The sequence below is a fragment of the Pseudophryne corroboree genome, chromosome 7 (assembly GCF_028390025.1).
Source record: "Pseudophryne corroboree isolate aPseCor3 chromosome 7, aPseCor3.hap2, whole genome shotgun sequence".
Classification (NCBI taxonomy): domain Eukaryota; kingdom Metazoa; phylum Chordata; class Amphibia; order Anura; family Myobatrachidae; genus Pseudophryne; species Pseudophryne corroboree.
The window spans coordinates 144332-158526 of NC_086450.1; the positions used below are offsets into that span (position 1 = coordinate 144332).

General features: G+C 44.0%; 1 protein-coding gene across 1 annotated transcript in view; it reads left to right on the forward strand.

The window, feature by feature from the left end:
* LOC134943292 (caspase-10-like) overlaps positions 1-14195 on the forward strand; it is a 224487-nt gene that overhangs the window by 138230 nt on the left and 72062 nt on the right. The window contains exon 4 of the mRNA XM_063932226.1: positions 1603-1732. Coding sequence (XP_063788296.1) covers positions 1603-1732 — 130 coding nt within the window. The remainder of the gene's footprint in view (positions 1-1602; positions 1733-14195) is intronic.

Sequence of the window (14195 nt, forward strand, 5' to 3'; positions counted from 1 at the left end):
GAAACTAATTTGCAATAAAAAGTTACATCTCCCAATTGTCTGTATGCCTCATTTATATATTTGGCTCTATGTAGCAGGACTAGTCCGCCGCCTTTATCGGCGCTCCTAATTACCAGTGAGTGGTCTTTTTCAAGTTGTTGCATTGCAATTTGTTCTTGTTTAGTTAAATTAGACCACTTGGATTTTTCCCCACACAATTCTTGGAATTCATCTTAAGTTTTTTTGTAAAAATATAAGATCATGCTTGGTCCATGTCTGTCTGGATAGAAGCTTGATCCTTTTTTTTTAAACCTTTCTCATTTTATTTCTCTCGTAATATTATCAAATCGAACTCTCTCTGCACATGTTACATCTACCTCCCCTGCAGTGCACATGGTTTTGCCCAACTGCTAACAAAGTTCCTGCAGCGATCAACTCAGAATTACCCCCAATGCCAACTCACTGCTACAAGTTATGTTTATTGCATAGTTGTATTGGAATACAATTGAGAAACATAATATCCAATACCAACTAAACAGTGATACATTTAAAGACTTATATTTTCTATACCTTTTCTATTGTTTGTAATACAATCTTACTGTGCCTATGGCGGGCACAGCATTTAGTCATGTGACGATATTTTAATATATAACATTGGATGCCGCATATTGTGTTTATATGAGATAATGTTTCATTTGGTATTAAATGTTTGTTGATTTACTTCGAGCTTTGATACAAAACATATAAAGGAATATAAGTACTAAATAAATGTGTGTTCAGTCATTTATGCACCTGAGAAGTTTATAGCGCAAATAGTCAAAATTTCTTGTATGGTGGGGAAAACTTCATGGCTCACCCCTATTTTTTTACCAGCACTAGGCTGAAGCAGCCAGGACTGGTCGCACTATAGCAAAAAAGAAAAAAATATGGTGGTAATCCGTTATTAATATTAATTTTTATTTTATTCTGTACAGGTGGACTACTGGTCCCTGCAAGGCTTTTTGGGGTATGATGGCATTTGGAGAACCACAAGTGTCATCATGACTGTGCATCAAGGGCCCTTTGGCACCTATAGTACACCAGTAAAAAAAAAAAGTATTAAAAGGCAAACATACATTGTTGTAAACTATCATTACCCCCCCCCCACACACACACCTTGTTCACCTATTTTTATTACTTCCATATCTTTGGAACAGGTTCTCTTCGGTCCACATAGCATCCACTTATCTTAGCAAAATAAAGATCAGTCACGGACACTCTGATAGAGATGCATTGGGCCACTGGTCTGAACCCCATGCTGAGCGTCTCCCTGCTATAGTGTCATGAGCCCTGGCTGGTTCAGCCTAGTGCTGCTTGGTGAACAATAGGGGAGACCCCACTCCATTTTATTACTGGCCCTTATTATATAAGTAGATTGCAAACGGCAGAAAATAATTGATAATGTAAAACTGACGCTTAGTACATATACTCCTGAGGTTTCATCACCAGTTTAGCATGAGAGATTGTTGGCATGTATGGAGGTTACTGTAAACCTTTTGCTTGTTATTGTGCATATTACGCTGGTAGCTAATTTTGTCCATGTTTTGTCTCCTCGTATGACTCTTATACTTCACATCTTTTCAGAGTCTTCTGGATGTTTTGTGTTATCTGGAGAAAAAAGAATTAATATCTGAGAATAACTTGGTAGTTCTGGAAGATGCATTACGCCATGTGGCTCAAGACCTTATTAGGACTATAACCAAATACAAGGAAGGTAGGCAAATGTTTTTTCCCATTACTGTAACTACAGCCCCAAAGGCTTCTGTGCAGGATGTGGCTGGTTCTCTGTGATGCTTATAATATTATTATTTGGGTGTTTAAACTGGGTACACACAAGGCGATATTTTGGACGAGCTGTCATTTTGAGCCGAATCGAAGCGACAAATCATCATTAAGCAAAACTCCCCCCCCCCGAGTGGAGTAGTTATGACGGGGAGGACGGGAAGCACCAAGAGCCATCAAGAGCTGCGGCGGGCACCCCGTGCAACGGCATGCTGCACCCGCCGCAATAAACGGCTCTGACTGTGACGATATCACTGGGCATAGCCCTCCCAGACAGAAGAGTACAAAAAAAACAATATAGATGAGTGTTCCAAGAACACAAAGTTCCGTTAGAGATTTACTAAGATCTCCTTCCTTTACATCTCCCTTCTGGTTGGCCTTTTCTCACTCTAACCCTAACCCTGACAGATAAAGACAGAAAAAGTCTGATTATATCACTTTCAAGACCGCTTATGTATAGCAGCAGACTGTCCCGCTTGACTCACCTAATACTAGTGAGATGCTTGCACATAAAGGTTTCTTTGAGCCGAGCAGTCTAAGCAATATCAACACTCAGGCTGTTGTATTCCCACTTAGGAATGGAAACTCATCTGAAACCAGGTACATGAGTTCACATGATAAAGGTATCTTTTACAGCAAGCCAGGGTTACTGATTAGATGGATTTCCCCAGTCACCCATATGAGGTATTCACTCAAATCAGCTCAATTACAAAAAATGCTTTATTCCATATTGGATCCTATTTTTTATATGGGATATGTTGTTTGTAATGCTAGCACTTTACCTGTGGAACTGTCTCTGTGGATATTGCCTTTTTTTTAAAGTAGTTTTGAAGTTGAGATGATTTGAGTAAATACCTCCTGTGGGTGACTGGGGAAATCCATCTAACCAGTAACCCTGGCTTGCTGTAAATATACTTTTATGTGAACACATTTACCTGGTTTCAGGGGAGTTTCAATTCCTAAGGGGGAATACAACAGCCTGAGTGTTGATATTGCTTAGAAGGTTTAGCTCAAAGAATCCTTTATGTGCACGCATCTCACTATTATTAGGTGAGTCTAGGAAGAAAGTCTGCTGCTATACATAAGTGGTCTTGAAAGTGATATAATCAGATTTCTTCTGTCTTTATCTGTCTGAGAGTGAGAAAAGGCCAACCAGAAGGGAGACGTAAAGGAAGGAGATCTTAGTAAATCTCTTACAGGACTTTGCGCTCTTGGACCACTCATCTATATTGTTTTGTTGGTATTTATGGGAGTGGTGCTCCTGCTTGAGGACTGAGCTGCAGTCCAAGTCCAAAGCGCATGTGGCTTTGACATTTTCTATTTTAGAAGAGTACTAAGGATTGTAACGGTATCACTGGGGGCAGCCCTCCCACACAGAAGAGGATAAAGGACTGTAACTGTATCACTGGGGGCAGCCCTCCCACACAGAAGAGGATAAAGGACTGTAACTGTATCACTGGGGGCAGCCCTCCCACACAGAAGAGGATAAAGGACTGTAACTGTATCACTGGGGGCAGCCCTCCCACACAGAAGAGGATAAAGGACTGTAACTGTATCACTGGGGGCAGCCCTCCCACGTAGAGGAGGATAAAGGACTGTAACGGTATCACTGGGGGCAGCCCTCCCACACAGAAGAGGACAAAGGACTGTAACGGTATCACTGGGGGCAGCTCTCCCACACAGAAGAGGATAAAGGACTGTAACTGTATCACTGGGGGCAGCCCTCCCACACAGAAGAGGACAAAGGACTGTAACGGTATCACTGGGGGCAGCCCTCCCACTTAGAGGAGGATAAAGGACTGTAACGGTATCACTGGGGGCAGCCCTCCCACACAGAAGAGGACAAAGGACTGTAACGGTATCACTGGGGGCAGCTCTCCCACACAGAAGAGGAGAAAGGACTGTAACTGTATCACTGGGGGCAGCTCTCCCACACAGAAGAGGATAAAGGACTGTAACTGTATCACTGGGGGCAGCCCTCCCACACAGAAGAGGACAAAGGACTGTAACGGTATCACTGGGGGCAGCCTCCCACACAGAAGAGGATAAAGGACTGTAACTGTATCACTGGGGGCAGCCTTCCCACACAGAAGAGGAGAAAGGACTGTAACGGTATCACTGCGGGCAGCCCTCCCACACAGAAGAGGATAAAGGACTGTAGCGGTATCACTGGGGGCAGCCCTCCCACACAGAAGAGGAGAAAGGACTGTAACAGTATCACTGGGGGCAGCCCTCCCACACAAAAGAGGAGAAAGGACTGTAACGGTATCACTGGGGGCAGCCCTCCCACACAGAAGAGGATAAAGGACTGTAACTGTATCACTGGGGGCAGCCCTCCCACACAGAAGAGGATAAAGGACTGTAACTGTATCACTGGGGGCAGCCCTCCAGCACAGAAGAGGACAAAGGACTGTAACGGTATCACTGGGGGCAGCTCTCCCAGACAGAAGAGGAGAAAGGACTGTAGAGGTATCACTGGGGGCAGCTCTCCCACACAGAAGAGGAGAAAGGACTGTAACGGTATCACTGGGGGCAGCTCTCCCACACAGAAGAGGAGAAAGGACTGTAGCAATATCACTGGGGGCAGCCCTCCCACACAGAAGAGGAGAAAGGACTGTAGAGGTATCACTGGGGGCAGCCCTCCCACACAGAAGAGGACAGAGGACTGTAGAGGTATCACTGGGGGCAGCCCTCCCACACAGAAGAGGACAGAGGACTGTGCATTGTGATTTATATTAAGTAGTCCTGCTGATGGTAATGGCGGTCATATAGGAGGAAGAGACTGATTTACTGTGAGGTTTAGAGCTGTATATTTCACCATAAAGTGCAGACTGTAGGGCCCTAAACTTAATTCCCTTCATATGGGCTTACCATACATTTTGGGTGTAGCTCCAAAACTTAAATGTTACTGGAGGACCAGGCATGCCAATTGTCTAATCACTGTCCCATTTATTTCTTAGGGGAAGAGTTTAAAAAAAATACTCTCACTCTCTCTCTCTCTCTCTCTCTCTGTCTCTCTCTCTCTCTCTCTCATTTATTTATATATATATTTAATCAATTTCCGATTATACAGAATTCACTAAGTCGCACTACTTTTGTAGCTATAGATACACTCAGTAGCAACAAGCCTGGGCGCAGTATGAGTATAGAAAGGGTATTACCTGCTGTGGTCCCCAAGTAGCATAAATCTACACCCTCTCCCCTGAAGTCATGTGATCGGTGATGAAACGCGTTGGGCCACACCCTTCCACTTGTCACATTGTATGCTGCATTATAGTTTGTAGCTATCTACATGTTTTTTTCCAGGCACTTTGTGTAAAGACACTGGAATTTTTTTCAATCATATGTTGTATACACCCTGTATGATACAACATTGTGTAATTATCTTTGGACAAATTTATATTACAGAACAACTGACTTTCAATAGAAAACATCATGCATTATTCCCTATGTGATGCTGACAACATAGCATGCCCAGATTTGCACAAGGATTGCGTGGCTGCTGTTTTTACGGTGCTGAACATAAATCTGATACTTATATAAACATATGGTGTTACACATATTGAAAGATGACTTTTGACCTATTTTCCCCTGAGTGCCTGGTTATTACTTTTGTGTTTACAAGCCTGTGTGCATCCTACACATGCTCCAGGGCACTCACACCTCACAGAGGCAGAAGGTCCACACATTACAATCTAATTGTTATATTCTTACTATAGACACTGATGCTCTCCAGTCCCTATGACCGTCCCAGTCCGTTTCTTACATGTGAAGCATCAGCCAGCCACAGTATCACAAGCCACCATCTCCCCCTGCGACTGTGTGACATCCACACCCCAGGCCAGGCCTCAGGGCTTATTGCAGTATGAGCCTAAGGGGCTTCCCTTTACATAGATGGCGATCAGGGAGGTAGCACAAAACCTCTGTCCCCCTGTCATATGGGCAGCCCTAATGGCGTCTTGGTATTTAGCACAGTGGTGAAAACTACATTGCAAATTAATTTGTATTAGTTCGTTCTTCAGGGGGCCTCAATAATCTAACAATGCATGATAATGAGCCCATTTCATGCTATCTCTGTCACATAATGCTGTATGAATACCAATACAGGGGGATTAGTCCGCACACCCTTATTTATGTGTGTGTGTGTGTGTGTGTATGTACTATACACACACCACACATATATATATATATATATATATATATATATATATATGGACAATATCGGGTTTAGACCCTATTAACGCGCTATGTGAATGAGCTACAACCTCGGGATTTACCCCCTGTTAGGTGGGGTACAGTGCAAAGATAAAAGAAAAAAGTTTCCCAAAGGAGCTAGCACTAGTGCTCTGGTATATAACAGTATAAATTGTATCCTTATTTGTTACCAGCTGATTGGAACAGTGTGAACTACAGAGAGGCATTGCGACAGTCATTTGTACTGGCTCTTTGTAAAAACATGTTTGCCCAATCCTGGGAATTAATTGTCTTATGAGCTTTTGAATAAGCGAAGTGATAATCCATGAGGTGAATTTTATCTGATATCGTTCTGATAATGTGTCTACTTATCGAAGATTTATTGTGCTGATTATCTGTATTGAAGTCTCTTGATTATAAAGCCCCTGATGAAGTCCGCTGGACGAAATGTGTTGGGTTTTTGAGACAACAATTGCGTTCTTCAAATGAAGAGTCACTGTCATAATGTGATATGATTAGAATGAAACATTGTTCTCAATCATCTCATGTATAAAGTATTATTGAATGTAATCTGAAGATTTAAACAATTTTATGTATTGTATTTAAAAAAAAAAATAATATTTTTTAAGAATAACAAATAAGGGTACAATTTATACTGTTATATACCAGAGCACTAGTGCTAGCTCCTTTGGGAAACTTTTTTCTTTTAACATTTTTCATATATATATATATATATATATATATATATATATATATACCAATTCCGTTCCGGCACTCGGCTCTGTCCCTGTTATGGGACTGGCTTGCTCAGGTGCCCTCCTCCCGGGGTACCACCCCTGGTATACAAACAGCAGGAAATAACGAGGCGGCACTCGGAGTCTTGAAAAGCAGCAATAGTGTAATCGTGCAAATCAACGTTTCGGGGTTACCCCCTTCATCAGGATTGGTGCAATGTGACAAACAATGTGTTTAAATACCACTTACCCTCACCCTGGAACATCCCCTCTGGCCGGTGCCGCTGGCTGCGCCGTCCCGGTCTTCCGACTGACGTCATCCGCATCTCACCGGAAGTGACGCGGCGGCGCCGGGAGGCGCGTCCATGGCAACCAGCCTAACAAATACATTACTGTCAGTGAATCAATGCCGTGAATAACATTAGCTCAGACACGGCTGTGCAAAAAACATCTTTCTCAGCTGCCATACATTACTTAGTGCATTAATGATTTCGTGGATAACTCCTTTAACAGTGCTTCACCTAATTCGGTGTTTCCCATAAAATACAAACATTAGCCGTAAAATATCATTGTGCAGCATTAGTCCCCTGTACAGTGTCAAAGCGACCTCACTCCTAAGTCTACCTGTGTCCATCTTTTTCTAAAACACGGGATAAATATACAGTAAAAACAGGTAACAGTAAATTATCAATAAAAAGTGAAACATGAAAAAAGGATAATAACATTGACACTGATCCTCACCTCCCTGACCTTTATGTTTATACCTATTTACGATTTTGGCCGCATTAACCCCCTGTGCATACTGGGGGGATATGCTGCCAGTCTCGCCCATCCAGACCTGTCACTACGGTTCTGTTGCATTATGTTTTAGTCAAGCCTGATCATGTCTGGACTAATCTCCATTTGTATCACTGGCTAACCATATATTTAAATAAAATTAATCAAGCCGAGATTATCATTTAGGCCTGCAGGTCTGAGGGTATTTAACCTGTGAATCCACATTGATTCTAACTGTAGGAGTTTTCTTCCCCTGTCCCCTCCTCTCAAAGACTCTGGTACATGGTCAATGATTCTGTGTTTGAAAGTTGCCATAGTGTGCCTATATTCAAGAAAATGTTTGGCAACCGGTTGATCCCCTTTGCCTGAAGCCAGGGCATTTCTTATGGCTAACCTATGCTGTGCCATCCTTATTTTAAACTGGCACTCGGTTTTTCCGATGTAATATCTGCCACAAGGGCAAATAATCGCGTAAACCACAAATCTGGTGGTGCACGTCAGGGGCCATCTGATGGTGAACTTCTTGCCTGAGCATGGGTGCACAATGTTATCCCCCACCGACATGTGGGAGCACGTTGTGCATCCCGTGCACTTGAAGCACCCATTTTTGCGTTTCAGAAAATGCTCCGGTGTTACCTTGAACTTGGCCATATCGGTTTTCACCACCATATCTTTGATGTTTCGGCCCCTGACATAACTGGGCATGATCCGTTGTTGGCGGAACATCGGTAATTCCGGATCAGTGGCTATCAAGGGCCATAGTTTCTTTATTTCCTTGCGGACCTGATCACTATGGACATCAAATTCACATGCCCAGGGAATTACACCCCCCAGTTTTTTATCTTTTTTGGTTTTCAGGCATTCCTCCCTATTCATTTTTACTGCTTTCCCTCTGGCTTGTGTCAGTAAATGTCGGGGGTAGCCTCTAGCTCTCAGCCTAAGCTCCATCTCGTCAAGTTGCCTATCCCTCTGTTGTGTGCAGCTGTTACTTTTGCACACTCTCAAAAATTGAGAGTAAGGCACACTTCTCACCGTAGAGGCTGGATGACAACTGTCATACCTCAGGATGGTGTTCCTATCAGTTGGTTTCTTGAACAGACACGTCACCAGCTGGCCTTCTTCGATTTTAATCTTAAGGTCTAAGAAGCAGATTTCACTGCTGCTACTGCTCATGGTTAACTTCACTGGACTGTCTGTGTTGTTATGTTCCAAGACAATATTTTCTAAGTCACCCACCTCCCCATGCCACATCAGGAGCAGGTCGTCTATATATCTATAATAAAGAAATAGACGACTGGAAATTCTGTTGTCAATGAAAAAGAGGTTACGCTCTACTTCCCACATGAACGCATTCGCGAACGAGGGTGCCACGGAAGATCCCATGGCACACCCCGTTAGCTGCCTGTAAAATTGCCCATCAAAGCTAAAGAAGTTATGAGTTAAAGTGAAATTCAATAATGCTATAAAGAAATCTATATCTGGGCCCACATATTCAGTGTTGCCCGTGATTAATTGTCTGACTGCCTGTAATCCCTGTCCATGGGGAATGCAGGTATATAGACTCGTTACGTCAATGGTAGCTAAAGTAATGTCTGTCGGAACTTGCTCAAAAGTTAAGAACTTCTGTAGCAACGTGTTTGAGTCTTTGAGATGGGTGAATGTACCTTGTATACAGGGTTGCAAATAGCTATCCAAGAAGATAGCAATTGGTTCGCACAGAGACCCCCGGGCAGATATAATTGGTCTACCCGGTGGTCTCTGTGCGTCCTTGTGGATTTTAGGAATGATGTAGAATAAAGGCGACACTGGGTGTTCTGTCATCAATTTCTGAAACACCTCGCCTGAAATAATTTCCTCATCCCTTGCATGCTGCAAGATGCTCTTTAGTTCAGTTACATAATTAGCTGAAGGGTCATGCGATAGCTTTTCATACGTCTGTTGATCACCAAGAAGCCTCTGACATTCAGCCTTGTAGTCCGCCACCTCCTGGATCACTATGGCTCCCCCCTTGTCCGCATTGCGGATCACAATGTCTTTCCTCTTACTTAACCCTTGAAGTGCTTCTCTTTCTTCTTGCTGTAAATTGTGGTGTCTTGAGGGTTGCTCCCTATTGCCCGTGGCTTCCAACATTCTATGGAATGTCCTGAGTGAGGCATTATGGGAGATCGGATCAAAACGGGACTTGGGGCCTAATTTCTGGATCCTGGGGGGTAAAGGTGCTTTCTGTTTAGGCGGTGGTTGTTTGCTAAAGTGTTCTTTTAATTTTAAAGTGCGGTGCAGCTTGAAGGTGTTCACTTTCCATTTGAACTCATCTCCATAGTTCGTCGGTACAAAAGATAGCCCTCTGCTAAGGACTTTTGTTTCTGCGGGAGAGAGTGGAGTTTCTGACAGATTGAAAATTAAAAATTAAATTATTTCAGGCGAGGTGTTTCAGAAATTGATGACAGAACACCCAGTGTCGCCTTTATTCTACATCATTCCTAAAATCCACAAGGACGCACAGAGACCACCGGGTAGACCAATTATATCTGCCCGGGGGTCTCTGTGCGAACCAATTGCTATCTTCTTGGATAGCTATTTGCAACCCTGTATACAAGGTACATTCACCCATCTCAAAGACTCAAACACGTTGCTACAGAAGTTCTTAACTTTTGAGCAAGTTCCGACAGACATTACTTTAGCTACCATTGACGTAACGAGTCTATATACCTGCATTCCCCATGGACAGGGATTACAGACAGTCAGACAATTAATCACGGGCAACACTGAATATGTGGGCCCAGATATAGATTTCTTTATAGCATTATTGAATTTCACTTTAACTCATAACTTCTTTAGCTTTGATGGGCAATTTTACAGGCAGCTAACGGGGTGTGCCATGGGATCTTCCGTGGCACCCTCGTTCGCGAATGCGTTCATGTGGGAAGTAGAGCGTAACCTCTTTTTCATTGACAACAGAATTTCCAGTCGTCTATTTCTTTATTATAGATATATAGACGACCTGCTCCTGATGTGGCATGGGGAGGTGGGTGACTTAGAAAATATTGTCTTGGAACATAACAACACAGACAGTCCAGTGAAGTTAACCATGAGCAGTAGCAGCAGTGAAATCTGCTTCTTAGACCTTAAGATTAAAATCGAAGAAGGCCAGCTGGTGACGTGTCTGTTCAAGAAACCAACTGATAGGAACACCATCCTGAGGTATGACAGTTGTCATCCAGCCTCTACGGTGAGAAGTGTGCCTTACTCTCAATTTTTGAGAGTGTGCAAAAGTAACAGCTGCACACAACAGAGGGATAGGCAATTTGACGAGATGGAGCTTAGGCTGAGAGCTAGAGGCTACCCCCGACATTTACTGACACAAGCCAGAGGGAAAGCAGTAAAAATGAATAGGGAGGAATGCCTGAAAACCAAAAAAGATAAAAAACTAGGGGGTGTAATTCCCTGGGCATGTGAATTTGATGTCCATAGTGATCAGGTCCGCAAGGAAATAAAGAAACTATGGCCCTTGATAGCCACTGATCCGGAATTACCGATGTTCCGCCAACAACGGATCATGCCCAGTTATGTCAGGGGCCGAAACATCAAAGATATGGTGGTGAAAACCGATATGGCCAAGTTCAAGGTAACACCGGAGCATTTTCTGAAACGCAAAAATGGGTGCTTCAAGTGCACGGGATGCACAACGTGCTCCCACATGTCGGTGGGGGATAACATTGTGCACCCATGCTCAGGCAAGAAGTTCACCATCAGATGGCCCCTGACGTGCACCACCAGATTTGTGGTTTACGCGATTATTTGCCCTTGTGGCAGATATTACATCGGAAAAACCGAGTGCCAGTTTAAAATAAGGATGGCACAGCATAGGTTAGCCATAAGAAATGCCCTGGCTTCAGGCAAAGGGGATCAACCGGTTGCCAAACATTTTCTTGAATATAGGCACACTATGGCAACTTTCAAACACAGAATCATTGACCATGTACCAGAGTCTTTGAGAGGAGGGGACAGGGGAAGAAAACTCCTACAGTTAGAATCAATGTGGATTCACAGGTTAAATACCCTCAGACCTGCAGGCCTAAATGATAATCTCGGCTTGATTAATTTTATTTAAATATATGGTTAGCCAGTGATACAAATGGAGATTAGTCCAGACATGATCAGGCTTGACTAAAACATAATGCAACAGAACCGTAGTGACAGGTCTGGATGGGCGAGACTGGCAGCATATCCCCCCAGTATGCACAGGGGGTTAATGCGGCCAAAATCGTAAATAGGTATAAACATAAAGGTCAGGGAGGTGAGGATCAGTGTCAATGTTATTATCCTTTTTTCATGTTTCACTTTTTATTGATAATTTACTGTTACCTGTTTTTACTGTATATTTATCCCGTGTTTTAGAAAAAGATGGACACAGGTAGACTTAGGAGTGAGGTCGCTTTGACACTGTACAGGGGACTAATGCTGCACAATGATATTTTACGGCTAATGTTTGTATTTTATGGGAAACACCGAATTAGGTGAAGCACTGTTAAAGGAGTTATCCACGAAATCATTAATGCACTAAGTAATGTATGGCAGCTGAGAAAGATGTTTTTTGCACAGCCGTGTCTGAGCTAATGTTATTCACGGCATTGATTCACTGACAGTAATGTATTTGTTAGGCTGGTTGCCATGGACGCGCCTCCCGGCGCCGCCGCGTCACTTCCGGTGAGATGCGGATGACGTCAGTCGGAAGACCGGGACGGCGCGGCCAGCGGCACCGGCCAGAGGGGATGTTCCAGGGTGAGGGTAAGTGGTATTTAAACACATTGTTTGTCACATTGCACCAATCCTGATGAAGGGGGTAACCCCGAAACGTTGATTTGCACGATTACACTATTGCTGCTTTTCAAGACTCCGAGTGCCGCCTCGTTATTTCCTGCTGTTTATATATATATATATATATATATACAGGTTGAGTATCCCATATCCGAAATACGGAATATTCCGAAATACAGACTTTTTTGAGCGAGAGTGAGATAGTGAAACTTTTGTTTTCTGATGGCTCAATGTACACAAACTTTGTTTAATACACAAAGTTATTAATAATATTGTATTAAATGACCTTCAGGCTGTGTATATAAGGTGTATTTGAAACATAAATGAATTGTGTGAATGTAGACACACTTTGTTTAATGCACAAAGTTATAAAAAATATTGGCTAAAATTACCTTCAGGCTGTGTGTATAAGGTGTATATGAAACATAAATGCATTCTGTGCTTAGATTTAGGTCCCATCACCATAATATCTCATTATGGTATGCAATTATTCCAAAATACGGAAAAATCCGATATCCAAAATACCTCTGGTCCCAAGCATTTTGGATAAGGGATACTCATCCTGTATATATATATATATATATATATATATATATATATATGTGTGTATGTATGTATGTATGTAGTGTATGTTTCTCATACGTCCTAGAGGATGCTGGGGTCCACTTCATGACCATGGGGTATAGACTGTTCCGCAGGAGCCATGGGCACTCTTAAGACTTTTAATTGGGTGTGAACTGGCTCCTCCCTCTATGCCCCTCCTCCAGACCTCAGTTTTAGAAATGTGCCCAGGCAGACTGGATGCACACTGAGGAGCTCTACTGAGTTTCTCTGAAAAGACTTATGTTAGGTTTTTTATTTTCAGGGAGAACTGCTGGCTACAGACTCCCTGCTTCGTGGGACTGAGGGGGCAGAAGTAGGAACCAACTTCCTAAAGCGTTTCATGACTCTGCTTCTGTCTGACAGGACACCATTAGCTCCTGAAGGGAACTGAACGCTAGCCGTGTCTAGATGCTCACTCCCACAGCACGCTGTCGCCCCCCTCACAGAGCCAGAAGTCAGAAGACAGGTGAGTAGAAGAAGACAGATCTTCTATCAAGTAAGTAACGGCTGAGGTACAGCGTGGCTGGCGGGGGCGCAGCGCCCCATTGCTGCCCACACACACAGGCACTGCAGGGTGCAGGGCGTGTGAGGGGGGGGGGCGCCCTGGCCAGCAAAAACACCTCTATCAACTGGCAAAAAGGGGGCATAAGATGCCCAGGCACAGCCCTACGCCGCCAGTATAAATATTATGAAAAGTTTCTGAGGTAAAAAGAGCAGAGCTTCTTCCTCAGGCAGCCAGCACACTGCTCAGTGCCATTTTCTCTCTCCTCAGGCTGCAGAGACATCGCTGGTCCTCCTTCACTTCTGACCACAAGTATCAGGGTGCAAAACGGGGGGGGGGGGGGGCACAAGCGAATTTCGTGCTTTACAAGTGTGTTTTACTGTGTAAAAAGCGCTGCATGTCAGTGGGCATTCTGTGTTCACAGGCATTATATACTGGCGCTGGGGTTGTGAACTGGCTGCTCCTATCCTGTGTCCCTCTGACAGATTTTACTGTGGGTCTGTCCCCTAATAAGTCCCAGTGTGTCTGTGTGGGTGTTGTACACGTGTGTGACATGTCAGAGGCAGGGAGTTCCCCCCTGGAGGAAACCATTTTAGGGACACAGAAGTCAGTAGCGGATCTTGCCACGGGCAAGCAGGACTTTTGCCCGGGGCGCAGCCTTCTGGAGGGCGCAGGGCGCCATCCGGAGGCCGCCACACCAGGGCAAGATCCGCTGCTGCCCGCTGCCCCCCTGCTGCCGCTGCCCCCCCCCGCTGCCGCTGTGCAGG